Source organism: Protomyctophum parallelum, assembly GCF_964188405.1.
Source record: "Protomyctophum parallelum genome assembly, chromosome: 19".
Taxonomy (NCBI): Eukaryota; Metazoa; Chordata; class Actinopteri; order Myctophiformes; family Myctophidae; genus Protomyctophum; species Protomyctophum parallelum.
In genome coordinates, this window is record NC_139717.1 from 31,986,278 (window position 1) to 32,013,840 (window position 27,563).

At 45.2% G+C, this 27,563-nt stretch overlaps 1 protein-coding gene across 8 annotated transcripts in view; it reads right to left on the reverse strand.

Moving 5' to 3' along the window:
* Positions 1 to 27,563, reverse strand: part of sipa1l1 (signal-induced proliferation-associated 1 like 1) — a 121,231-nt gene that overhangs the window by 51,459 nt on the left and 42,209 nt on the right. For 5 of the 8 annotated variants that reach the window (XR_014570770.1, XR_014570771.1, XR_014570773.1 and 2 more), the window contains 6 exons: positions 27,232 to 27,317; positions 9,139 to 9,270; positions 6,846 to 8,357; positions 4,690 to 4,912; positions 4,060 to 4,190; positions 164 to 352 (listed from right to left, as the gene is read on the reverse strand). Coding sequence is in view for 1 of the 8 variants with exons in the window: in XM_083790378.1 (XP_083646504.1) it covers positions 164 to 352; positions 4,060 to 4,190; positions 4,690 to 4,912; positions 6,846 to 8,210 (1,908 nt within the window). In the remaining 7 variants the exon portion in view is untranslated. Of the gene's footprint in view, positions 1 to 163; positions 353 to 4,059; positions 4,191 to 4,689; positions 4,913 to 6,845; positions 8,358 to 9,138; positions 9,271 to 27,222; positions 27,318 to 27,563 lie in introns of all 8 variants that reach the window. The other 3 variants (XR_014570768.1, XR_014570772.1, XR_014570769.1) reach the window with 2 other exon arrangements.

The following is a 27,563-nucleotide window of genomic DNA, read 5'->3' on the forward strand; positions in this document are numbered from 1 at the left end:
TTAAGTTAATTTATAAGAAGTCTACTCTCCTATGGCACCAACATACAGCATGGAAATGGGGACATTATTCTTTAGTTTTAGGGTCTGAGATGCAAAATCAATCACCATATCAAATGGTGGTCTGTCGCTTAAATGCAACAAGGGTTGAAAACCCCCTGCTCACCCCCTGCTCGTCCAGCTTCATCAGCTGCTCTGTGACCTTGGGTGTGTTGAGGGCCAGGCGCAGGCAGTGGGCGTTGAGCTCAGGCACCAGGTAGTCCAGCACCTCTTTGAGGGGAAGGCCTCGGGCCATGCCGTGCTTGGAGGTGGACGGCACCGCGTCCTCCAGGATGGAGCCGCGCAGCGTGTTCAGCTGGGCAGGAGGGGAACCAGAAGAGGAAACAAAGAGGATTATAAGGTTGTGAGACTCCAATAATGCCATTGCTGTGGTGGCGTCACCGGGCCAGCGGGTGCACCTCTGAAAATGGTTTAATATATCATTCTGTGCTCCATCCAAACACGAATTACACTGCAGACATGCTATGCTAGCAGACATTTCTTTTATATAATCAAATAAGTAGACAAACACGCAGGCAGATACAAAGGCAAATGGACAAAAACAATAGCTTAAAAGGTTGTGAGACTCCAATATTGCCATTGCTGTGGCGTCACTGGGCCAGCGGGTGCACCTCTGGAAATGGTTTAATATATCATTCTGTGCTCCATCCAAACACGAATTACACTGCAGACATGCTATGCTAGCAGACATTTCTTTTATATAATCAAATAAGTAGACAAACAAGCAGGCAGATACAAAGGCAAATGGACAAAAACAATAGCTTAACAGAGTTGTGGTTACTGTATGCTCTGATGTGTCCAACCACGAGGGAGGCCTGCCATTGTGAGGCCTGTCATTACTGTGGGACTGAAGTCTTTATGAGGACGCAAATCATCGTGCCTTGGCTCATCATATGATCACACAACGTACAGTAGAAAATAACTTTTACAAACTTTTCTCCTGATTTAGGCAATTTTCAACTCCCCCTTGTATCGTAGTCTTTTGTCACTGTCGTGTTTCACCGGGAGGATAATGCGTGCAGAGGAACATGCTTACTCTCAGATTCACACCCAGAAATGTCGTTGGAAAACTACGGTAAGAAATCACGAGATTTCTCAAAAAAAGCACATTCACACACATACTGCCGATTATGTGCGCGGATGGAGCCAGGAGGCGGCTTGCATATATAATGCAAGATCTAGCCCTTACAGTAGGTCATTTCTAAGGCTGAAAGTTGTAGTGGATTTGTAGGCAGCCTTTTACTGAAGCATACCCCAACTGTAGTCTCTGGTTTCCAGAAGGTGCCATAACCGTTCCCTGTTCCAGGTCGGTTCTCCACAGCTTAATTTGATTGCTTCAGCAGCAGATTTTAATGGGTGATATATATCAAGGTATGTCATGTGTGTTTCAAAGTGTTCTATTGTGTTTCTATTGTGTTTGTTGGAGCTTAACCAGACGTACCGCAAATGATTGAAAACACTAGTCGCTGTAGTGGTTGGTTTGGCAGGAACCTTACCACTGCGCCACCCAGATGCCCCAAGGTCACGAATAGTTCAAAGTAATTTGCCCAAATTGACCTCCTTTAGAAACACGGCACCAGCACGAGCCACAGTAAAATAATTAGCTGCGCTGACCTCTGGGCCAAGCAGACACTCACTTTGAATAGAACTACTGATGAGTGTCAGCATGCTATGTTCACCCATACAGAATGGCAGCGTGTTCTCACGCAGTGCGCAGAACAGAATGTGTGTGGGCTTCGCTGTTGTTGAGCTTCCTCCATGAAGAGTCTCGGTGCTTCGGGGGGTAAAAACATACTCCAGGACAGTGCGAGGACAGCAATAGAAGGACCTGCACATGTACCAAGACCAAATAAACAGCTGAGAGATCGGAGCAGCTCCAGTGGCTCCCACAGATAACCGACACAAGTCTGTGTGTGTGTGTGTGTGTCTGCAGTCGCGCCATGCCATTCTCTTGAAGTGAGGAGAAACAGAGCACCAGGGGACAATGGCGCTGTTCTCGGCGGACACTGGGCCTTTTCTCACTGACGCCGGCCCACACACTGCAGCCCACACACACACACACACACACATACAGTACACAAATACCTGCACCGCTTCCCACTCTGAAAATAGCATGGAGGGGGGGGGGGGGGGGGGGGGGGGCTGTGCGGTGGGCCATGCGTCATCCCAACTCCCAAGCGATTGACATGGTCATTACTCATGGGAAGCTTCTATAGGAGAGCCATGATTTCACTCTATACACAAGTACCTCTGCCATTATCATATTGGCATCTGCCTCTTTTAGCTAGGAAATAGCAGTGCTCACTCCGTGAGCGAGTGTGTGTGGGCGGTAGAGCTTGCAGGGGGATGAAGAAATGCTTTATCTGGGGTTTAGCAGTGCTTCTATAGAAGGAAAGGAAGATGGCAGTGAGGGAAGGCTGCTTTAATTCACACGGGGCCTGTGGTACAGACGAGTAGGAACATGCATGTAGTCATGTAACTCACATGGATGCACATTGGGTCCACCTTCAAGGGTGAAGTTGGACAAGAGTCAAGAGTCACGTGTTTCTAATTAGGGGTGCAACCGTTACTCAATCTAATCGATGTAATCGATTAAAAATAAAAATTCATTGACAGACAGTAGAAAATATCGATGTGTTTTTGAACCAATCAGAACGTCACATCCCTTCAGGCTATGGGACGTAGCTCCGCTACATGCACGCCTATGTTTTCAGATACATATTTTAGCATGCTAAAGTAGCTATAAGCAATAATGTCAAAATTGTAATAACTTTTTTTTTCTTCCTTTTTTGTATTCAGTCAGCCAGCAATGAGTAAAACGCTCCCAATTTATTTTGTCTCGGACACTTCTAGGGGCCACAGTCTGCATTCAGATATGTTCCTAGAAGCTTTGTCATTGGTCGAAATGACTAACCAATCAAGAAGTAGACAGACAAATCGACCAATGACAAAGCTTCTAGGAAAATCTTTGAATATAGATTGCGGCCCCTAGATGTCTCTCAGAGACTACATTGTTATTGGGAGCGTTTTACCCATTGCTGACATATTGCTTATAGCAGCTTTTAGTGTAAAACAAGTTGACACTGTCTGGATGTCATCTTGAATAAGATTTAAAAAAAATGTAGTAGTTCTGTAATCAAAACCAGCTGTTTGGAGGACGCGCAGCGATGGGAATAAAACGGGTGAATGAAATCAAGATAATTTTTTATTCATGCAGGACTGAATATATTAAGATACATTTTTGTGGCCTTTTGCATTTATTGGTAGAGTAATTGGAGACAGACGAAACTTGGAGAGAGAGATGGGAGTGACATACAGCAACGTTTCATCAGGATCGGGACTCGAACCAGGCTGCATTAGGTGCCCGGACTCATATCTCTCTTTTATAAACACTACTTGAAAGCCTCAAGGTCAGGCATGGTCAACATCACAGTGTCACCTGGTCTCCCAGAGACCACACAGCTAGCACAGAACAGCACCAGCACACATTAACAACTCTCAAGTTACTGTGTTACTGTGAAGCCATTTTGGAGACCGGACTCCTTTATTGTAGACCTAAACCATATGCAAAAATCATCAATGTAAATTTTACTCTTAAGTGTAAGGAAAGGTCCCAAAAGGACCCTCTCAAAACTTTCAACCTATCTATTCTATAGGTGGATATTTTTCAAACCTTGTTGAAAACGCTTGTAGCATGTGGCTATTAAGTAGGGCTGCAACAACAGTATAACTTTGTGGCGATTATCCTAGCAATTACTTTTTCGAATCTTAACCACTAAAGCCCTGTTTCATACATCCTTGCACAATGTCATTCTGCAAAAAAAATAGTGAAAATGTCTGAACTAGAAGCTCACAACAAGAACACATTTTATGACGATATGCCAAAAATCGGGATTGCTATAATTGTGTTGCACCCCTACACACACACACACACACACACACACACACACACATACACACACACACACAAGGACGTAACAGTGTAATGTGGTGGTGTTGTACCTCGCTGGTCCTGAAGATGACCCTGTAGTTGTACTGTTGGCCGTGCTCTTTGTGCTCGTCCACTTTCTCCCTCCGCAGACTCACCGCCACCGGCCCCAAGGTCTCATCCACCCCCAGGTAGTTCCAGTGTTCTGGAAGCGGACGCATGAATGAGAGATGAACGGTGGTGGGAGTAAGAAAACGAGTAATGCATCTGACCCGTCTGAACTGAGTGGTGCAACTATACTTTTATTGTTGTGGTTACTCTCTCTCTCTCTCTGTGTGTGTGTGTGTGTGTGTGTGTCAATCAGGAGGTGGATGACCTGCAGCTGGCAGGCATACACACAGTCAAAGAGAAAGCGACAGAGGGTGAGAAAAGAACAACATTTTTGTCGCACGCACTCTCTACAAAATGGCTCTGCATCCTATAGAGCAGCGGTTCTCAAAGTGAGGCCCAGCGTTCCTTCAGGTGATTCTAAATGGACCCTTAAAGGTCTGCATCTCTGAGTTATGGGAGTTACTCGGTTTCAAGGACCGGGTAATCCTTGAAATTAAACAGTTTGAGAACGCCTGGTATAGATCGACAGCCACAGGCATATAAAGTCCCCGAAACTGAATGTATGAGTGGTCGGTTCACAGCAGAGCTCTCACCTCTCAGATAGAAGAACTTGCGGTAGTAATAGGCACCGAGGTCCACATGCTCGATGTATCGCTTGGTCCTGTCTCCGTGCTGACCCGGCCCGTCCTTGGGAGCCTCCAGCACAGCCACGCCAGCGTTGGTGAAGTGGGTGCTGAGGGTGGCCTCCTGAGGCCCTTCTTCTGTACTGCCTGAGTTGCTGCTGGAGCTACCCCCCCCGCTGCCGATGCTGCCCTGCTGGGAGACCAGAGAACACAGGGAACATGTGAGACCAGAGACCAGGCCCAGTTAACACAGGGAACATGTGAGACCAGAGACCAGGCCCAGTTAACACAGGGAACATGTGAGACCAGAGACCAGGCCCAGTTAACACAGGACACATGTGAGACCAGAGACCAGGCCCAGTTAACACAGGGAACATGTGAGACCAGAGACCAGGCCCAGTTAACACAGGGAACATGTGAGACCAGAGACCAGGCCCAGTTAACACAGGGAACATGTGAGACCAGAGACCAGGCCCAGTTAACACAGGGAACATGTGAGACCAGAGACCAGGCCCAGTTAACACAGGACACATGTGAGACCAGAGACCAGGCCCAGTTAACACAGGGAACATGTGAGACCAGAGACCAGGCCCAGTTAACACAGGGAACATGTGAGACCAGAGACCAGGCCCAGTTAACACAGGGAACATGGGCCCAGGCCGTAGCGTAACGGTCTGGGCACCGGACTGGTGTGCCGCGGGTTCGACTCCCGGACCCGACACGGCCTTTACCGCATGTCATCCCCCCATCTCTCTCCCGTTTCCTGTCAGCCTACTATCTGTCCCTTAAAAAAATCAATAAAAGGCGTAAGCCGCAAAAAAAATATCTTAAAAAAAAAAAAAAAACACAGGGAACATGTGAGACCAGAGACCAGGCCCAGTTAACACAGGACACATGTGAGACCAGAGACCAGGCCCAGTTAACACAGGGAACATGTGAGACCAGAGACCAGGCCCAGTTAACACAGGACACATGTGAGACCAGAGACCAGGCCCAGTTAACACAGGGAACATGTGAGACCAGAGACCAGGCCCAGTTAACACAGGGAACATGTGAGACCAGAGACCAGGCCCAGTTAACACAGGACACATGTGAGACCAGAGACCAGGCCCAGTTAACACAGGGAACATGTGAGACCAGAGACCAGGCCCAGTTAACACAGGGAACATGTGAGACCAGAGACCAGGCCCAGTTAACACAGGACACATGTGAGACCAGAGACCAGGCCCAGTTAACACAGGGAACATGTGAGACCAGAGACCAGGCCCAGTTAACACAGGGAACATGTGAGACCAGAGACCAGGCCCAGTTAACACAGGGAACATGGGCCCAGGCCGTAGCGTAACGGTCTGGGCACCGGACTGGTGTGCCGCGGGTTCGACTCCCGGACCCGACACGGCCTTTACCGCATGTCATCCCCCCATCTCTCTCCCGTTTCCTGTCAGCCTACTATCTGTCCCTTAAAAAAATCAATAAAAGGCGTAAGCCGCAAAAAAAATATCTAAAAAAAAAAAAAAAAACACAGGGAACATGTGAGACCAGAGACCAGGCCCAGTTAACACAGGACACATGTGAGACCAGAGACCAGGCCCAGTTAACACAGGGAACATGTGAGACCAGAGACCAGGCCCAGTTAACACAGGACACATGTGAGACCAGAGACCAGGCCCAGTTAACACAGGGAACATGTGAGACCAGAGACCAGGCCCAGTCACACAGGGAACATGTGACAATTTCAAGTCAAACCATCGCAATTCAATATAATAATTAATAATATGATTTATTGAGCACTTTTCTATTTACTGCAAGCTTGTAGATCTCCTATTTTTGCCGATTGTTTGCCCCAGGATAGGTGCGTTAGGCTTCAAGTGGTTAAAGCAAAACGATAAATAAGCGAAAATAGGGGCCAACAAAAAAATTATATATTTAGTACATGGCCGCCGTGCTGTCTGTGAATTTAGTTATCAGTAGTAAAATTACTATGTGAAAGGTTTTCCGAACAAAGCCGGGAAAATCTGAATGGCATCATCCCTGCATTGACAAACTAGCAGCTTGTGAGTGAGCATGTTGATTAATGTGGAATAGCAAAAAACAACAACAAAAACACCAACAACATACAGATCTACCTGTTTAGAGGGACAGATGCTCCTTTCACCCTCTCCTCCGATCTCGTTCCTGAAGCAGGGGCAGCTGAGCACCAGGTCGTTGCTCTTGTCGTCCCCGGGATCCAAGGCAGGACTGGTGCCATGTCCTCCACCCGCACCCTCCTTGATGCTGAGCTCCTCCTGCGAGCCGCAGGGCGAGCCGCACACTCCCAGCTGATTGGAGGAGGCGGCGGCGGCGGCAGACGCCCCGGTGGTGGTGTTCTTGCGCTTGGCTCCGGACTGCCTGCCGTGGATGACCTCGTTGAGGTCGAACATCAGAGACTGAACGTCGAAGTGGGCGAAGCCTTTCTGGCAGACCCAGGGCTTGGGAGGCGGGCTGAGGTCGTCTCCCTTGCCCCCGTCCTCCACGTCCGAGCCGGCTCGGGACGAATCGCCCTCGGCCTTGACGTTGCGAAGCTTACGGAATATCGACTCTCCGCCCGTCTCCGACTTGGACCTCCTCTTCAGGTGCTTCTCCCGTTCCTTCAGCCGGCTGGCGGGGCTGCCTCTGGCCGGCCCGTCGGGCAGGTCCAGGGCGGGCTGTTTGATGGGGGCGACGGTAAGCAGCTCGCCCAGCCTCTCTGGTGCGGGGCTGCGCTGGTCGTCGGTGGACTGGTAGCCCTTCAGCATGTCGAAGAAGCTCTCCCCGGACACGCCGTGCTTGTCGATGGACGACGTGCTGCCGTACTCGCGGTGCATGGGTGTCCACCCGGAGAAGGACCAGCCCTCGCTGCCGTCGCCGTCCAGCTCGCTGATGGTGATGTCGCTGTTGCTGCGCTGGCGGATGCGCCGCATGCCTTTGCGCGGCGAGCCCAGGTAGCCGTCGGGCGACAGGAAGCGGTTGTCTTTGCCTTTGCTGTGCATCTTGTTCTTCAGAGTGTTGTGGATGTTCCGCAGCATGGAGGAGTCCTGGGGGCTGATCAGGTGACCCAGCTTGGCCGACAGGTTGCTGTGGGCTGTGACAGCTGAAACCCCGCCTCCTCCTCCTCCTCCTCCTCCTCCTCCGCCACCTCCACCTCCAACCCGATCTCTCTCTCGCTCTCCACTTCCTGACCCCGAAGAGCTGGTCATGGTGGAGCTGGGAGAGTCTGTTTCCACTGTGATGTGCCAAATCGCCCCGCCTCCTCCGTCTTTCCTGGGCGGCCAGTCGGCCACACGGGCTCGCACCCCCATCTTAGGCACTCCTGGGTTGGTGCCGACGGCAGACGAGGAGATGTGGGCGCTCTCGCTGCGGGGCGGTGGCGCCCCGCCGTTGGGCAGCCGCAGGCGGCGGGTGTAGAACTCGTCGGTGGCGGGCACGGAGCCCCCGACCGAGCGCTCCGTCTGGGAGCGCTTCAAGCTGGTCATGGCGGAGGAGCTGGGGGGGAAGAGGACAGCCGGGAGAGGGGGAAGGCCAGGTAGGGGGGTGTGGGATGAGGGAGGAAGCGAAGGGGACTCAGATGAAGGTCTGCAGCATTATGTTCACCGAGAGGAACCTCACCAGTTCATGGGGTGCTGGAGGAGAGAAGAAGCAAGAGCTGCTTCATAAAAGCACTGCACAGAATGCTTTGTCAATTAAACTCTTTTTTTTTTCAGATAACGTTACGTATTGCTATATTGAAGCATCCACCAAACAATCATTAGGGGGTGAAGTTCATAAATAGAGTAGACTCAGTTTTACCATGTCATCTCATCACCATTATTAGGATACCTCTATTTCTCTAATGAATGTTACTGGAGGTAATAAATGTTTGAATATGGTTTGATAGTCTATGCCACAGTTTCCCAAACAGTGGGTTGTGGCCCATTTATGGGTCACGGACGAATTTGTATGGGTCACGATAGACGATAATAATCTTATACATTTTAAAACAAACAAATCTAAGAAATTCCATATATAAATAATAATATAATTAATGAGTAATAAGTAGTGAAAATAGCCGATCTACAAGCTCGCAACGTGCGTTATGCACTTGTAGATCTGCCATTTTGCTAGTTTGGGTCCCGGGCAAATGTCTAATCTCCCTTTTGGGTATCGCCCTGAACGGTTTAGTGTGTACTATGGCTAAATATATGCAAACTCACAAATAATATGCAAATGCACCAAAAAACAGCAACGATCAGCAATCAGCATGAGCATTTGCATTGACCTTTGGCTGCACCCCTGCTCTAAAGTGCATGGCAGTGCATTGTGTTAATGTCAAGCTTGGCACCAGCATTGTGGTCGGTAATAAGGCTAGCATATCCCTATAAGGCGATAGGCCAATCATTATGGAGACGGCAGTAAAGTGATCACCTTCACAGAGCTGGAGGTTGATAGGAAGGAGGAAGGAAAGTGTTTCTACAGGATGAACTGCATTCTGGCCATATAGAACCGGACTGGAACCAACTTGAGATGGAACCAACTTGAGATAGACCAGCTGAGATCCTGTAGAGGGGGGGGGGGGGGGTATTGACAAGGGAGATAGAGGAAACAACAAAAGATGAGGGAACAACAGAGAGGAAGTGAGAGGCTGTTACAACATACAAGTTGCAAAGCATCAAAGCTGACCTACAAATGTGAGTTCAGATGAGCTACTCCCCCACCAGGGGAGTAGCAGGGAAACAGAGAACACAGACCCACAGCAGGTCATGCCTACTTCATTCCCCCCCCCCCCCCAAGACCTGAGGCTGATTCTACAAATGCCGTCTACTCTAAATCAGTAGTTCTCACTTTCAAGATTGCAGATGTGCAAACTAAAGTTCTCAAACTCTGCCCGAACCCGACCAGGCCCGACCAAGCCCGACCCGACCCGACGGCCGGGCCCAAAAAATATGCTAATTAGTCGGGCCGGGCCGAGCCTCGGGCTCTGTGATTTTCCGCAATTTTATTCTTTTTTTTTTTTTTTTTTAAGTGTTATTATAATAAAAATAGCAATTCTGTTATTTGTGTAATGTGATTGTGTATACGTGTATGTATTTATTATGAAGAGGGCTGCGCTAGGGGATTCACTTGTGACAGGAGGAGGACTGGAGACGGGGGTCGCATCGCACTAGCATTTCAGACTCGGAGGCCTCGTACACACATGTCAAACCATGTGACTTCCATTGGAAAAGCATTGAGAATGAGGCGGCCATGAAACAGACAGAACAGATCATGTCAGTCCAGCATGTGTGTACGAGGCCAGGGCAGCATTGCAGCCTGCCCCGCGCGCAGGCAGTAGAGAACAGTGGACGGTGAGAGACTTGCGTGCCTTGCTACCGCTGGTTTCCCTCTGGTTTGCGCACCAAACGAGCTACTAACCACCAGTTAACTTGCCAAGTTGCCATATGCTTAAATATTTTATAAAATCAATCGGATTATCACAGCTGAAGAAGCGTCAGGTTTTCGTCATGTTGCACCGAGTCTCGTTAACCCAGCTGGCTGCGATGAATAAAACCTAATTATTAATCAACGTTACCAAACGATCCAGTGATATATAACTTAGCTACACGTAAAGCAACTTCACTTCAGAGGAAACTAAGGGAGGGAGCTGCAGCTGCTATTCGTGTTTACTCACCAGTCACCACCACCACTGTATGGAATCCATTAGAATGATTGGAAATGGAAGTTATGGAACATTAATAGCCTATTCTAACGTGAGTTACATACATCCTTTATTTCGATAAATCCGTTGATCTCCGTTCTCACTTTCACACTGAAACACGGCGCCGCTGCATGCGCTGCTATTTAGTGCTGCTTTTTTTTCTCTCTCTTTTTTTCCTGTCGGGCTTTTGTCGGGCTTAACATTATGGCAATTTTTAGGGTAGGGCCGAGCCTCGGGCCCACCCAGTTAGGGTAGGGTCGGGCCGGGCCATAATTTTTGGGCCCGTTGAGAACTTTAGTGCAAACACGGCATGAAGTCACACGCTGTGAGCTTGTAGATCTGCTATTTTTGAAGAGCCAATAATGCAGAAATCTAACATGACATGGATGCTTTACCGTTATTAATGGATTAATGAGGATCTTGGATGAAGGAAAATGAAACGTCCGCACACAATATAATTCTGCTCCCCGTATTTCAACCTAAACAATGTTTCGCCCATCTGGGCTTTCTCAAGTTGGGTATGGCCTTGAAAACTCAACTAGGTGTCGTCACTCAATCAGTTAGGATAGGTATCGGCTGTATGTGAAGATCCACTCCAGAACAAGAGTACAAATATTACATCAGTTAAGTGGCCATACACTCACGAACAATAGGTTAAAAACTTAAAATACAATAAACAATACAACAAAACATATATACAATCCATACATCTTGGATGCCCAGTGGTTCGAGAGAGAAACAGAAAAGGCGTTTTTTTTGCAACTGCAAAGCCATGATTTCAAACTCTGCACCATCCAGTTTTCCCATCGACAATGACTATTCTAATGTAAGTATCCTTGTACAAGCATTATAGTTGCACATGTTTAATGACAACTGGAAAATAAATGGGCAGATTAAAAAACGCCTTTACACAAAGGACATAACCTTGGAATGTGGCTCAGACATCAACTTGGACACTTGGTTGTTCAAATCAATAACAATGTGACAGCATGCCAAGGGGCTCTTTGCAGCCATTGAAAGTCGTAACGTTCATTCAATACACACTAGTGAAGTGTCGCTCTCTTTGTTACTGCGAGTTCATTCATTTACTGTGCCATCTGTGCAAAACATTTTTCTAGTCTGTCAGCCTCCATCGGCTCATACTGACGAAGAGCTGACCCCAGCTGCCTCTGTGAGTAGCAGTTTGTTTCTACACTAGAGCATCTGTTTGGCTAAACTCTCTGATGAGTTTGTAGAGTAACAAAAAGCACAAACTCAAAAGTTGAGAAATCTGGTCTCCCCTAGCCTCACTTATGCTAGTACAGCCTGATTTATACTTGGAAAACTAGTACATCGCCCTAAGGTGTTGACAGACAGACACAGACACAGACAGACATTTAGCTTGCCTAAAGAAAAGGCCCACTGGAAAGCTTTTAGGGAGGTTAATCAATTATTAAGTGGTGCTTCATGCTGTGTAATAATATTTCTTTCAGAGAATCATCAAGCAGTAACTTGGGCGGCTGGGCCAAACCAATGATATTTACCCAGACACAAGAAGTGAGTGGATATTAACTGGATAATGAAGGTGCATGTTTGAAATAAGATGGGGCATTGTCATACCGGGTTGGAATGAATACAGATCAGCTACCCCAGGCTGTAGCGATTATCTGGAAATGCCACATAATGAGGCATACAAGGCAGGCCTGAGTACAAGTTTGTTTGCATAAATTATTATGAATTAATTATTTTTCTGTCAAGTCCGACCCCACCGCTAGGGGACGTTATTTGCTAGTATAGCAACGTAGCAAGGTATACTTCGTGTATATAATGGTTGAGCCCCACGGCAGCTTTTAACATTGATCTGGTTGCTATGCAACGCCTCCGTCACCACCAGCTATGGGAGGTTAAATCTGATCTCCGTTTAACTCGGTTACAAGCAGGATTTTCAAACCTCCATAAGCCGGAATCCAGCAGAGCTGTCCATGGTGGATGTTCAGCCATCCAAAGTTCGGATGTAATTTGTGATTCGTGACTTTTTGCAAGCGTTCCTGGCGAAAGGTACAGTGTGTGCTTGTGCTAATAATACTAAAGTGTGTGTATTGGGCGCGGGGGAGGGCAAACTCCTTCTCTTAAGTGAAGGTGAATGGAGGAATGGTGGCATAGGCTAACTTAATTTATGCCAACGGCTAGTGGCAGAAGAAGAATTAACATATCGTGCATAAACGAAATCTAGAGAACCACGTTGTGCTATGTTAAATGTGCTGTGTGTTCTGAATGAAATTACATTTAGTTGATTTAAAGTTATGCTGAAATAAAGCTATAGTACGAGGATTGGACACACTAAACACTGCAATGGTTTAATCTCATTTCTCCAACTCTGCAAACAAACAAACAGCAAGATATGACTGCACATCATCTGCTATATGAAGGCAATGCCCTTGACGTGCATTGCCTCTCAGCCCGTTATTGAAGCAGGCTTCTCCACCTGTCACAGGCCATTTACCAAGTCATGGCCCTATAGAGCGTGACTGGCTGACTTTAAAACGGAGGGATGGCTGCCTGTGCTGAACTGCTGAGGGCAATTGTAGCCAGAAACCCTTAAATCAACAGGCGCCAACACCATGATTGAAATGTGGAGGATTCTCAATCTCATCCTCACAGCCTCTCACAGCCCGTTCCGCTGATAATAGGCCCCAGAGCAAGAGTAGCTGACGCATTTGCTTAACATTCAGAGATTTATATCACATTATACAGACAGGGCAGAGTCAGGCACACTCTGTCCAATCATGTGAACGGGATTGGCTGATTGATGTAGATCACAAGAGGCTTCTTGTCATCGCGAGAGAGACATGGCCAAAGCATTTCCGGGGGTCCCCAGCCAAAAACGTTGAGAACCCCTGGCGTATAGTATAAGGTTATGGTCCTAGTCCTAGACAAAGGCATAAAACACACTCTAGAGAATAGAGGCAACGAGCGCCTCTACAAATCAACAGATTTATATAGTGTGGCGACATCTGTGCTTGGTTAAAAGCAGGCTGGCATCCAACTGCACAGCTTGCTATTCACTGGAATTTAAAAGAAAATCACTGTGGGAATATTCAGGGTCTTGTAAACCAAATGATTAATTTATCACCATCAGCTGCCTTGCTGGTATAGGATATAGCGATTGGTTCCATGGTATGTAAACAGTATCTAGGCGTATTGACATTTCAAACTCGCCTCTGAAGTCCCTTAAAGAATTCTGTGAATGAATGTTTAAAATGATGCGTAGTGAAATTTTAACCACGCTGTAAAAGTTTAACCATGCTGTTGAAACATGCCGTCTCCCGAGCCATTAGTAGGGCAGCACTAAGTGTGCTTTAATAGAGTGTGAAAGGATGATTGGACTATTTGGCAGGTCAAAAGAGAGGACCCAGCAGGGATACACACCTGACCACTTATTAACCCATTAAGACCTGAGACCAGATTCTACTAAATGTCTTCCAAGTTTTCTAAGACAGTTTTTTTTTCTACAGTATATCAGTGGTTCTCAAAAAATTTCATGTCAAGAACCCCTAGAATTGTATGTACATGGCCTCAAAATGGCCACAAAAAAGCAAAGACTTTAGTTAAAACGTTCACCGTGAAAGAACATACATTTCAAAGATGTGATTTTTTTTTCTCAAAAATAGCAGATCTACAAGCTTGTAGACCTTGAACGTCTGCTATTTTTCAATAGTTAAAGTAAAAAAATAATGGTTGAAGTGGTTGCCGTGTGCATTTTCAGAGCACGTTTATTTTAATAATCAATCGAGGTGTGCTGACTCGGATCAATGGAACCACCGTAGCATATTTTTAAGTTATGTATTGGTATCACAATGAAAACACATTTTACATAATTATATATATATATTTTTTTTTAATTAATGTTATATTATCTTTAAAACCTTAATGTTTTGCCAAGTATTTGGGGGCCCATACACCATTCTACACATGATCTATTGCAAAGTGACATACCCATCATCACCACCACCCTGTAGACGTATTTGACAGGACCCATCGTCTTCTCCCACTACAGTGTCAGCTCTGTTACACCATGTACTACTGCCTGCGATGGAGGCATTTAGACGGCACTTCTGTTGTTTCCCTACATGCGGCAAGCTTGTGGGAGAAACTAGCGGTATGCTGAACATTCAGTGCATTTAAATAGGTGCTGCGACGCACTGTCACGCACAAAAAAAGAAAACACACATTACACAAAAATGTTCACTTTCCAGTGTATCCCAGCAACCAGCTGAACGATGGCCTTTCTCTCACTTGCGAGGGACGTGGTAGTACAGGTACAGTACAGTACAGTACAGTACAGTACAGTACAGTACAGTACAGTACAGTACAGTACAGTACAGTACAGTACAGTACAGTACAGTACACCAGGAGAGAGGGACGTGGTAGTACAGGTACAGTACACCCTCACAGACCTGGACTACGCTGATGACATCTGCCTGCTATCGGACAACGTAGGGCAGGCACAGGCTCTCCTGACCTGTGTGGAGTTGGAGTGCGCCAAAGTTGGCCTCAGTCTAAATACAAAGAAGACTGAGGTCATACTCTATAACATCCCCCAGGAACATCTGCCCCTAACGACAATAGAGGGTATTGTCCTAAAGGAGGTCAGTGACTTCAAATACCTGGGCGCATGGGTCGACTCCACAGAGAAGGACCTTAAAGTGAGGAAGGCACTTGCCTGGCGAGCTCTTAACGGTATGACCAGTGTGTGGAAATCCAACCTGCCCCGACACATCAAGATCAGTTTCTTCTCTGCTACCGTGGAGTCCGTCCTCCTCTATGGCTGTGAATGCTGGACACTTAAACAAGCCCTACAGAAATCCCTGGACGGGTGCTACACCAGAATGTTACGTGTGGTACTGAACATCAACCAGGATGAGCACATCACCAACAAGCTTCTGTACGGGGCATTACCAAGTGTAACAGAGAAGATAGCAGTAAGGAGGATGAGACTAGCTGGCCACTGCCACCGACATCAAGAACTCCCGGCCAAAAAGCTTGTACTGTGGGAACCAACACACGGGCATCGATCGAGAGGACGTCCCACACCGACCTATGTGGACGTACTAAAGAAAGATACCGGTGCAGAAAGCACAAAGGAGCTGGCCAGATGTATGGAGAACCGAGATGACTGGAGACGCCGATGGAGGGCTCGTCTGAGGACGACGTAGAGAGACACCAGGAGAGATGTATATACAGTAGATATAAGCACAGAGCCAGAGAAAATGAAATGTTTGACATGATGGTAGGAGAGAAAGTCAGGGAATGAGAGGAGAAAGAGATGGGTGTAGTTTAACTTTACTGTATTTCCCATTTTCAATACTTTTAGTTCTACTCCACTACATCTCAGAGGCAAATGTTGTACTTTTACTCCACTACAATTACTTGAAGTTAATTACTAATTACTTTATAGTTTTAGATTATTACAAAAAACATAGACTAACCACTTCAGCCCTATTTCAAAATAGCAAATCTACAAGCTCACAAGCCGTGAGCTTGTAGATCTGCTATTTTCAAAGGGGTTTATACATTTGGAAACTTGCAAAATGGGACATTCTGCATCATTCTGTTGATGCCATGTACTCAAGTAAATTTGGAATATCAGACTTTGACTTGTAACAGAACTTTTCTACATGGTGGTATTGATAGTGTTACTCAAGTAAAAAATCTTCCACCACTGCTAAATAGACATTTGTAAAAGGGAGAAGGTGGAGGGTTAGCGAGTGAGGGAGAATGAAGGCGGCATGGCAGTGACCCTCTGGAGTCACATGTGGCCAATTATCCCGACAGATAGTCTGTAACCTTTCATGGAAAACGTGCAGTGTAAATGAGTGGAGGGAGCATCGATGTGGCTTACACCCCCTGAGAGCTGCCTGGCCTGCTCCACTGGAAACACTATCAGATCAGTGCATGGACTCCTCTGCAGTCTCCATTTGGTTTTAGTCAGTCTTTTGAATAAAATTCCTTTTAGTTCTAGTCATATTTTAGACATCTGAAATGTTTACGTTTTAGTTCAGTTTTAGTCGACTAAATATTGTAAGATTATAGTCGATTAAATGTACAGTTGATTTAGTTGACTAAAATGTATTTTGGCGGGCTTCGATGGCGTTGTGATGAGTGATTGTACAGTACACTTGCATGCTGAAAATATCCGATCTACAAGCTCACAACAGGTCAGCGCGACGCGTTGTGAGCCATTTTCAGAGCTCAGCCAAACATAAAATGACTCGTCTTTGAGTTCTTGTGGATCTCTTCTCCCCTAGTCCCTCCCTTTAGAATCGGCCCACGGTCTTAATAGGTTCATGTAACACAGTCTAGAGAGGTGTGGTGGAGCTTCTGTACAAGGTCATAGTCGTGGACATTAAGGCTAATGGAAGAGCCCGGACCTTTGGAAAATGTGCTGGAGGCGGAAGAACAGGTGGTCAGGTCTCCAGTGAGCCAAACCACCAGCGTGAGTCACACACCAGCTAATAATTACAGAGCAGGCTGACTGTTTGAATGACAGTGGCTAGCACTGTACAAGCTCCTGAACAATGAGAGGGAGGGCGAGAGAGAGAGAGGGTGTTTCAGAAAGAAAGAAGGGCAGACATTTCTTGAATGCATTTGCTTTGCTCTGTGTGTGTGTGTGTGTGTGTGTGTGTGTGTGTGTGTGTGTGTGTGTGTGTGTGTGTGTGTGTGTGTGTGTGTGTGTGTGTGTGTGTGTGTGTGTGTGTGTGTGTGTGCTCTTCCTCCGTCTCATGTCAAGAACACTGTAATTTGGACCTAGTTAATATTCCTAGACAAATCTCACAGCAGCACGGCACACTGAATTCATTAATCAGCCTCCATTGTGTTTTGGTGCTGCGCTGCCAACAGCCTGAGTGCCACCCACTAATCACAGCCAAACTATTTCACCTGCATGGAAATGTAAAGGCTAATGTACTGTACTGCTAGATGGGATGTAGGCACAGTTGCTCGTCTGTTGCAGGGCTCGTACGACAACAATAAGGTGGGGGGGTCCCCAGTAAAATGACAAACACATAATTTTTTTTTTTTTTTGGGCTATTTGAAAATATTATTAATATTTCCAGGATCTCCAAATCCCCAACATATTTTCCAGGGGTCCCTGGCACAGGGGTCCAATATACTGTAGTACTGTGCATATTTTGACTATTATAAAACATTATAACATTAACTTATAAATTAGCTCAGATCACATGATTTTCAGAAGATCGGAATCAGGGAGAAAAGATCGGATTTGTAATTGTCTAATGTAAATCTCAAAGAAAGATGTACAGTATAAGCAATGAGATGTTGTAAAAACTGTTGTGTTTATGCTAGTTGTTTTCCTTCTGGTCCCAGAGATCATCAAACAAAGACTAGTCACACTCACAGAGGCGTGAAAGACACCTATGATGAAAACAAAGGAAATGCAACCCCCGCTATGGATGATGGCATAGGTGTACTCTCTCTGAATGAGAGAGATACTCTTTAAGAGTTTTAACTTGACTTCTGTTGCCACGACAACGGGAAGCAACGCGATGTCGCGATGACTATAAAATAAGAAGCCGAACGGGCCAGATTGAGTAACAAGGTGATCACTAACGCATATAATTACTAATACTGCTACTATCAATTTCGACCCTCAAAAGTTCAATAATTGAAAGGCAACACAACAGACTACACTAGAGTGACATACATTAGGATATTTGCTATTGTGATATGGCATAAGTGTTATATAAAAATATAAAGATCAGATCGGGAAAGATCGGTATCTATCGGGATGTCCGACATCCCTACTTATAAATGATGATGTATTAAACTCTAGGACGGTGAAGCTACCAAGCAGCACATAAAGAGAAATCAGCCCCACCTTTACCAGCTTCAACATTGAAGTGATGGACACATCAATGCATTACTAAATATAAAAGTATTGTGAACCGAGTGGACCGAGTACTTCTGTTCGGATCCCCCACTGACAATTTTGATCAAGTTAGATCATGATAAACCTGTTCCTGTACACTGTTTCTCTGTGGAGTTTGCATGTTCTCCCCGTGTCCCCTAGGGTAGGTACCCTCACAAAAACATGCAGTAATCCTGGTCTCTAAACTGCCTCCCCCTGGCCAGCCGGGACGCCTGATGGAGGGGAAAGGAACTGGTTGGAATAACGTGCTCCTTCCACGCGCTACGTCCAACCAGGAAAACTCCCCCCTGTCAGGTGTAAAGGAGCAACTTGGACACTCAAGCATGAAGGAAGCATGAGTTAAGTCCGTTGCTCTCCCTAGGTTGGTGGAGGGTGTGTAGAGCCCAGGATCACATCACAGGATGATTGACAAAGGGGTGAAAAATGGGTTACAAAATCGTGGGACAAAAAAAATATAAATTATAGAGAAACCTGTTCCTACAGAGATAGACTGACGTCATCTCCACATTGTGACTCAGCCTTGGACATTTACATATGACACACCTGCTGTCAGCTGTACACATAGAGGGGCGAGTGAGTGTGTGTCTGAGTGCCTACAGTATATGCGTTTGTGTGCGTGCATCGCTTCTGTCGGAGGGTGTGTGTGTGTGCGCGTATGTGTGTGTGTACAGTAAATCCAAGACGGGTACATGCATGCCAAGGCTCCAACAGGTGCCTAATGGTTCCCAGGGCTTAAAAGCATGCAGGATCGTTCCTAGACAGAGTAGACAATGACTCACTCCTTCCCACAGTTTGTACTGTACATCTCAGACAAACACGCACCTGATGATGTTACATCATTTTAGCATTTCGTTTCAGTCTCACACAAATTGATTCACGGTACTTAAAACGAAGCTTAAAACGCCTCATACTTACAGTAATCACCTGAACCCTAGCATCCGTACTCTGGGGCTAACATTTGGTGGAAATAGCAGATCTACAAGCTCACAGCGTTGGCACTGTATTTTGGCGACGATATCTCGTGTCAAACAAAAGCAGGAGGGGGCCTAATCAGATCACTGACCTTACATAGGCTCTTTGCCAACTAGTCCAACTGATATTATATAATTCATTACATCCATTAGTATAGCATTACGGAATGGAACATCAGTGATTTTCTATTATACTTCAAACACTGTGTGTAAAGCTTGAATATAAGATATGAAAAAAAAAAATTGCCAGAGAAAATGACTAAAATGAAGCTTGAAAAACAGTCAAGCTGTGAGCACAGTCTTGAGGAAATGGCAGGCCAAGGCATATGAGGAGAACACAGCCAAAATAAATAGAAGGGGGAAAAACATCTAACAAATTTGAAAGCATGCAGCCATCCAAAGTGTTCCAAAAGGTTTTTTTTGTTTGTTTTTCGTCCGAGAGCCAAAGTGAAATTCAAATTGTGTGGAAAGATAAACGCGCTTTGCTCTTTTTTGTCCACCACTATGGCAGAGGCGGAGCCGAGCCATCTCCCGGGACTCATTCGTATGTATAAGGGACCATTTTAGTTTTTTTGGGACGCTCTCAAGTCATCATGTTGATTGTTGTCTTTCCCTCCAGAGGGTGAAATTACCATGGCACTTTGCCTGGCGTCCACACAAACACACATTCCCATCTACTCAACTATCTCAGAATGGCAAAGGAAGCTAGAGGGAAGCAACAGAAATGGAGGGTGACGATGTGTATAGTGTGTGTATGTTCTGAACAGGGTTAGTGACACCCAACATCTTGGCATGGCTTTGCTGTGCCGGTATGAGCATTGTTTGATTCGTAAACAAAAACGGAGGGGAGACATTCTTTCAACACTTTTTTACATTTTTAACTTCACCACTGTTCAACCCATCTTCATATAATTTGTCCTCACTAATGTTTATGATAAAATACAAAAACATGTGTCTCATAGGAGGGCTGTGGGCAGTTCAGATTCAGAAACCTGTCTTCGAGTGATATCATCGATGGGGAATCCAAGCTAAAATAACCTGCAGGCTTAAATTTCTATTCCTGAAAAGTTACATAATGGAAGCTATCGTTCTGGTGATAACTGTGCTATTTTATCATGAATATTAGTGAGGACCAATTATGTGAAGATCGTATCGATTCACACTATAGTAACAAATCCCTACCATTCGATGTCAATAAATACAAGAGTCAATTGCAATAGGGCCTAGATAAAACATTGGTGCTCCTATCTTGTTGGCTCAGTGCTCTGACCCAGACTAATACCAGATGTTATTCACAAGTTCCACAGCACAGAATGGGCTGAAGTCTTCTCACTGTTTGTATTAAAATTCCTTCCCTGCATGGCAAGGTATTGTAAATCGGCCCAAAAGTACAGTGTTGATTTTGACAGCAAATTCAGATTTTAGTTTTAGTCACAGTCTCTTGAATAGTTTTCATTTCGTTTTAGTCACATTTTTGTCACCTAGAATGTTTAAGTGTTAGTCGACAAAATATCATAAGAGTTTAGTCGACTAAATTTACAGTGTTGACAAAAATGCATTTTTTTGCGGGCCTAGATGGTTGATTTTACACTTCAGCTGATCTACAAGCTCACAACGTGTCGCAGCACGTGAGCTTGTAGATCGGCTATTTTCAGCATTCAACCAAGTGTAAAATGACTTGTCTCTTGTACTTGTACTGGATCTCTTGTCCACTACTCCCTCCCTAACATTTTTGTCTAGTTTTTATTTGTTGACGAAATTGTCAATATATTTAGTCTTAGTTTTAGTCATCATGGTGTTTTTATTTCCTTTTTATTCAGTTTTCCTCAGTGAAACGAACATCTTTCGTCATAGTATTAGTCGACAAAATCAACACTGTGCAGCAGCCACTCTATACTTCGAGACAGCGTGCCCGCCTCCTCCACTGGGGTGGGGGATAAAGCAAGTTTATCCAACCAATTTCATGTCTAGCAGTTCAATATGCATGAGAAACATTCAAGTCAATGAACGTTCTATTTTGCCTAAATGCCTGGGAGCTGCGGAACATTGGATCAGAGGAACGGTAAAACAAAAGCCATCTTTCATCCACCTCTCTGCATTCAGAGGAGAGAGGAAGTGGATAGGAGATGAGGCGCAAGTAAGTATTCAAAAAGACCAGCTTCACACAAAATGAGGAGAGGCACAAACAGCTGTGGTCTAGCCTACATTGTGCGCGCGTGCGTGTGTGCGTGTGTGTGACTGACTGACCGAGAACACAGTAAACAGCCGAGAGGCTCGGAAGTCCTAATCCCACGTGCATATGGTCACTGAAAGATACAACACCATGCACACATTGCAAGCATTTGCAGTATGCTGGCTTTTCAATGTGATAGTTGTTGTTCAACTGTACATAATAAAATAAAATGATAGTGGAAAAACTAGCATGTGTTCCTTTCTCATGTACTGTATGCAGAATGCACCTCCTTGTCCTCTTCCCACGGTGTGGAGGTGGACTCATGTCTCTTCTTCTCCAGAACAATAAGACAACTGTAGTAATTATCTGCCGACATTATAGCAACACAACAAACGGAGCCTGTTAAACCAAATGCACCCTAGCATGGCTATTCTGGGAGGCGGACATTCAACAAAATAGTGAATCTACAAGCTCACAACACGTAAAGAGCTGACCCAGGTCAACTATTGGTTTACTAAGGATATACTACAGGGTTTAAATGGAAAACTGAATACGTAAATATATGCAAATCCAACAATAACCACTTCTCAACAACAACAATCCTCTGAAACAGGTTGATGACTACAAGTATTTGGGTTCATATATATCTTCTTCCCAAAAGGACTTTCAAACTAGGAAGGGTATGGCCTGGTCAGCCTGCAATGACATGCATAAGATCTGGTCATTAAGATGTTAAAAGTAAAAATATTTAGGACGACCGTTGAGCCGATTCTACTCTATGGCTCCGAGACATGGACACTTTCAAAGAAACTAGAGAAACGTTTGGATGGCACTTACACCCGCCTTCTAATGAGAGCGCAAAATCTGTCTTGGAAGAGCCACCCATCGACTAATCTAATATACGGCAACCTTCCCTGTGTTTCTTCACTAGTCCGATCCAGAAGAACACAGTGCCTGCCACTGCTACAGAGCTGACAATGAGGTTATATCTTCCCTTCTTCTCTGGAGTCCTGCCTCAAAGCAGACCAGACGTAGAAAACCGTCGGTCCCTGATGTCATCGCTAGGGACACATGCATCAGTAAGCAGGAAGGACCGGAAAGTCTAGCGTGCCGTGGCATTGTGAAATCCATGATCTCGACCGCGGTCAAAAAATTATGATGAAGTGGTTAAAAGCCCCGGGCAAATTGCCCATTATCGATTGAATAACAAATGAACAAATGTTTTGGAGATGAAAGGATCGTTGGTGAAATTATTCTGCTAGGTAGAGTAGATGCATACATGTTATGCTCTGCTGGCTTCTACTGCAACTCAAGACAGTCTGAAGGACTTTCATGACAGCAGCCGCTGTGTGTGCAGACCATGAGTGTGTGTGGGGATTCACCTAGTCACCTAGGCTGGAGGCATTGAGGAAAGCTCAGCCACAGGGCCCGTTAGTGAGGAGGCTGGAGGGAGGAAGCAGCGACAGATCATTATAGAGAGCGTTGTTGTTATTGTTCCCAACCCCGAGGCTGGGAGGAACATACCTCCATGAGGGAAGTGACCATTTAGACCTTCTGCTGGAAGGCCACAGGGTCGGGGTTTTGATGATAAAAGATCACAAATCACGACAGAGACGGCACCTGTCACTTTCTCCGCATGCCAAACTCCCAAGAACGTTAGCACCGATTTCCTTAGTTTACCAGCAGCCACCCTCATGGTTCCTGGAATAATTCCTAATCCTGTCAAATTCACTGATCATTCATTATCTTCAAACAGTACAACTTCAAGAGTCGCTCTGGATTAAGAGCGTCTGCTAAATGCCTAAATTGTAAATTGTAAATTGTAAGACACTGAACAATAAGCTGCTGGCTTTGATATGTGTCAACCTGGAGACACGGAAGTGGCTTACTTTGTGTGTTCTGTAAACACAAGAGGAAAAGTGAGAGAAACCACAGTGCACATGTGTGGAGACCACCGGAATCTTCCAACCTCAACAAGGGATCCCTGTGACAAACTGTGTTTGGAAACCCAAATGTATCGACATCAACAACAGCAGTCTAGATTATGTAGTCTAGATTACTTATAATATAAACAATATATCTATTCTATCCATCTACTTTATACTTTGGCGTACAACAATGTTGCACAACAATATCAAAGAAATGCAACATTTTCCCCCAAAATAAAGTATTTTACTTAGATTGATTAGTTTATCTAATTCTTTAAATCTATTAGTCTAATGAATTTTTGTACCTAAAAACATGTTTCCATGTTTCCTGTATTAAGGACCAATCTGTCATACTGTCTATGGCCATGGCTGAAGTGAAGAACTATACTTGACTCCTGTTCAGTCAAGAACAAAACATCTCTGCCCTGGTATCTGGGTTGTAGTGGGAGCTCTGGTTGAATCAAATCCATACAGCTGATTGCCCTGATGATGGCTGGATGTATTATTCATGGCTAGGTAGTGGTGGTAGAACACCAGGGGTAGAACGGTGGAGTGGTTTGCCCTGCGGTCTCCATCTGTTATTTATAGGCTAATAGTGATGTAACAAGCTGTTATCTCACAGGCCCATTAGACTTATGTCAGGCTCATTACCACAAATTGTAGACTAGATTAACCACATTAAACCAAGCATCACTATTTTTGGCATGTCATAATAGGTAGACGTTTACAAAACCTTCAGAATCTCACCAATAGCAACACGCTGTGACCTTGTACATCTGCTATTTGCACTACTTAAATAAGCATTGAGTCTTTTTGCCAAGGGCTTGAAAAGCGCCTGGACTACATTTGCATGCAGAAAGTCGGAAATGAACAAAAACGGGCGCTATAAAAGCTTGTTGCACCTGGCAGTTATGACTGACTAATTATTTTTGTCTTTTATCTTCTCATGCGATGTCATTAAAGGTGTTCATGCACATTTTTCTTTCATGGGAAAAGGGTTAGCGCTGAAGCGGAAGCTGCTATGGATCCTACCTAGTGTTATGGAACACTAGTCTTTATGGTCCATGTAAACCCACTTCTAAACTAAGAGGATGGGCCCATCGACCGCACAGCTGTATATTCCCATCATGTCTAGAGATTGATTAATCTTGATAACAGCACCAGTGTAGGAGGCAAGCTGAAAGGTTGGGTATAATAACCATCTTCTTACTGTACAGTACATTTAATCGCTTTATTTTTTTTCAGCCGATCTGTTCTTTTAGTATTATTATTCTAGGTGGAGTATCATGGCGACAGTTTGCAATTAGAAAAAAATAACAAATAACAAATGAATAAATAATTGTGTTTTAATGATCCACTTCCTCGTTGTTCCCAAATTGAACATGAGTTGGGGAAGAGTAATACAAATATAGAATAAGACGTAATTGAAAGGCATGAAAATAGAGAGAGAGAATTTGTATTGAGCAATGTGTGTGCGAAAACCTTCGTGAGCGCAAGCTTCACTTCACAAGAGAAGATGGAACTTCAGTGACATTTACTTTGGCACAGTTCCAATCGCACCTCGCTCACACTCCATCAGGTGATAAATAAGTAAACAGTAGATCAGGGTTTTCGTTGTGACGTGTTGTGCACTTGTAAATTGGCTATTTTAGTGTAGTGGTTAGAGCTGCACCTTTCATGCGGAAGGGGGGCGTCAGCAAGGGCATGTGGTCTCAACGGGTTCCTAAAGACAAATCAAATCCTAGCCTCCTCCTGAGGAGGCACGTCTGAAGCCTGTCCTGGATGGGGTATTCGGACGTAAAAAACATTCCGTTGCCCCCAGAATAAGGATGCCATGAGCTGCATCAGACTTCAATGGAAGTCTAATCAATGGAAGTATGATTTAGTCAATGGTACATTAATATCTATATAAAAACGCCATAAACAATAAATAGACAATATGACGTAAATGTGTCAATGCGTTTACTAAACAAACTTTGAACTAAAGACAAACATTAAACCTGTGTACAAAAATATATATAAAAAAATAGAAAACGAAAGCATAACCGCTAAGAACATAATCGATAGTTGCAGTTATTGTATTTGTCTCTATAGAAAAGTGGCCTAATGGATTCAAAGCGCTGTGACAGTGCCCTTTCTGGCCCAGAATGGGTCACTATTATGTAAGTCCAATTACAAGCAAAAAGGTAAGCCAGACCACAGCTCTCAGCTATATGTATCTGACTGCTGGCCGGATCAATGGACAAAATGGACATTTTCCTCTGGTGTTCAAAGAGCAGGTTGTGACCTGGCTCACTCCAACACCAATTAGAGCTCAGCTGTGGCTCTGACGAACACAGGGCCCATTATGCCAGCAGCGAAACCTTTGGGCATTTTCTATACCCGATACATATCCTTAAAAGTCTACTTTTAAAAGACTACTATTGCAAATGAATGTACCACGGTGCCAGAGAAACGTATGAATGTATAAGGTACAGAGTAAGATATAAAAGCATTATAAAAGCCTTCAGCCTATATACTGTACATCCAGTAGTTTTTCAGCGGCATTCCTGTGGGCCTACCTGTGTGTGTGTGGGTGTATGGTACGAAGACGCTGTTGCAATTAAAGGTGTGGGAAGTGCCTAATTCACGGGTGCATTATTTGTTCACCAGTGTGAATTCAACACATCTAGTTCACAAAAGACTAGTTATCTTAGGCTAATACAGGATGTCTGTCTGACAACCTGACACTTTTTGTTTTCATTGTGAGAAATGGAACTTGAAATCTATTGATCCAAGGTTGAAAGCAATCGATTATTAAAATAACGTGCCCTGAAAATGCGGCCCACCCATCTCACCACTTAACTTAAAGATAGTGCCGTGTTTTTCTTTTCTTTTTTCAGTTTTTCATGTGTTTATGAGGTGACAGTACCTCAATAGACCCTTTGGTTTGGTTGTTATGTGCAATAATGTCTTCCTTTTGTATTTAGGGTTTCTTCCTGGAGGAGATCAAGATCACATTCCTCTCTTTGTTCCATCGCATCTATTATATGACAGAGGCAATGAACAGGCGCAAGAGTAATAAATAATAAACACGACATATAGACGACAGCAGGGCGGCTCCGTAACCCTGCGTTTAACCTCCCGTGCACCGCAGTGCCCAGGGCCCTCCAATCTGTGTCAATCAGACAGGCCAAGGCAGCCATTTGTTATGGAAGTGGCACTCGCCAACCAAAACAGCAAACAAAAAGCCTAGCAACATGCCGACGAAACGGCGTGAGGAGGCTCGCCGCTGAGGGGGAAGCAGGACAGAAATAGCAGAGTGGTGAATAATCGAGAGAAGGAGATGCGCTGTAATTAACACGGTGGCCCGGGGAGCCTCTGATGTACAGTAGAGGGAGGGGGGATGTGGAGGGAGGGGGGGTGTGGAGGGAGGGGGGATGTGGAGGGAGGGGGGGGGGGGGGGTGTGGGGTTTCAATAAACCATAGAGAGAAAATTATAAGGCAGGGAGAGGAGTGTGAGAAAGAGGTGCCGGGAAAGAAAGAAAGTAACGAGAGCTCACTGTATAATTGAGTCTGATCAAAGTTGTGGGGTTAAAGGAACACTTCACCTCGTTTCCAACTCATCTGTTGCCTAGTATCCTAGGGCTAGGCCATCGGTGTGTGTGTGTGTGTGTGTGTGTGTGTGTGTGTGTGTGTGTGTGTGTGTGTGTGTGTGTGTGTGTGTGTGTGGTGCGTGTGTGTGCGTGAGTGTGTGCGTGTGTGAATGGGTGAATGTAATGCACAATCTATGTAAAGCACTTAGGATAAAAGCGTTATATAAATTCACCATTTACCACACTCACTGTTGGATGGCACCACTTTCTTTATCCTCCTTCTGCGTGTCAATGGCGGGCTGTGGATGGTCTGAACGTCTGCCTGCCGACGACACCTGTATGAAACAGATGGAGATGACACTAGTGTTGCAGTCATACAGGGAGCATTGGTGAGGATGACACTAGTGCTGCAGTCATACAGGGAGCATTGGTGAGGATGACACTAGTGCTGCAGTCATACAGCGAGCATTGGTGAGGATGACACTAGTGCTGCAGTCATACAGCGAGCATTGGTGAGGATGACACTAGTGCTGCAGTCATACAGCGAGCATTGGTAAGGATGACACTAGTGCTGCAGTCAT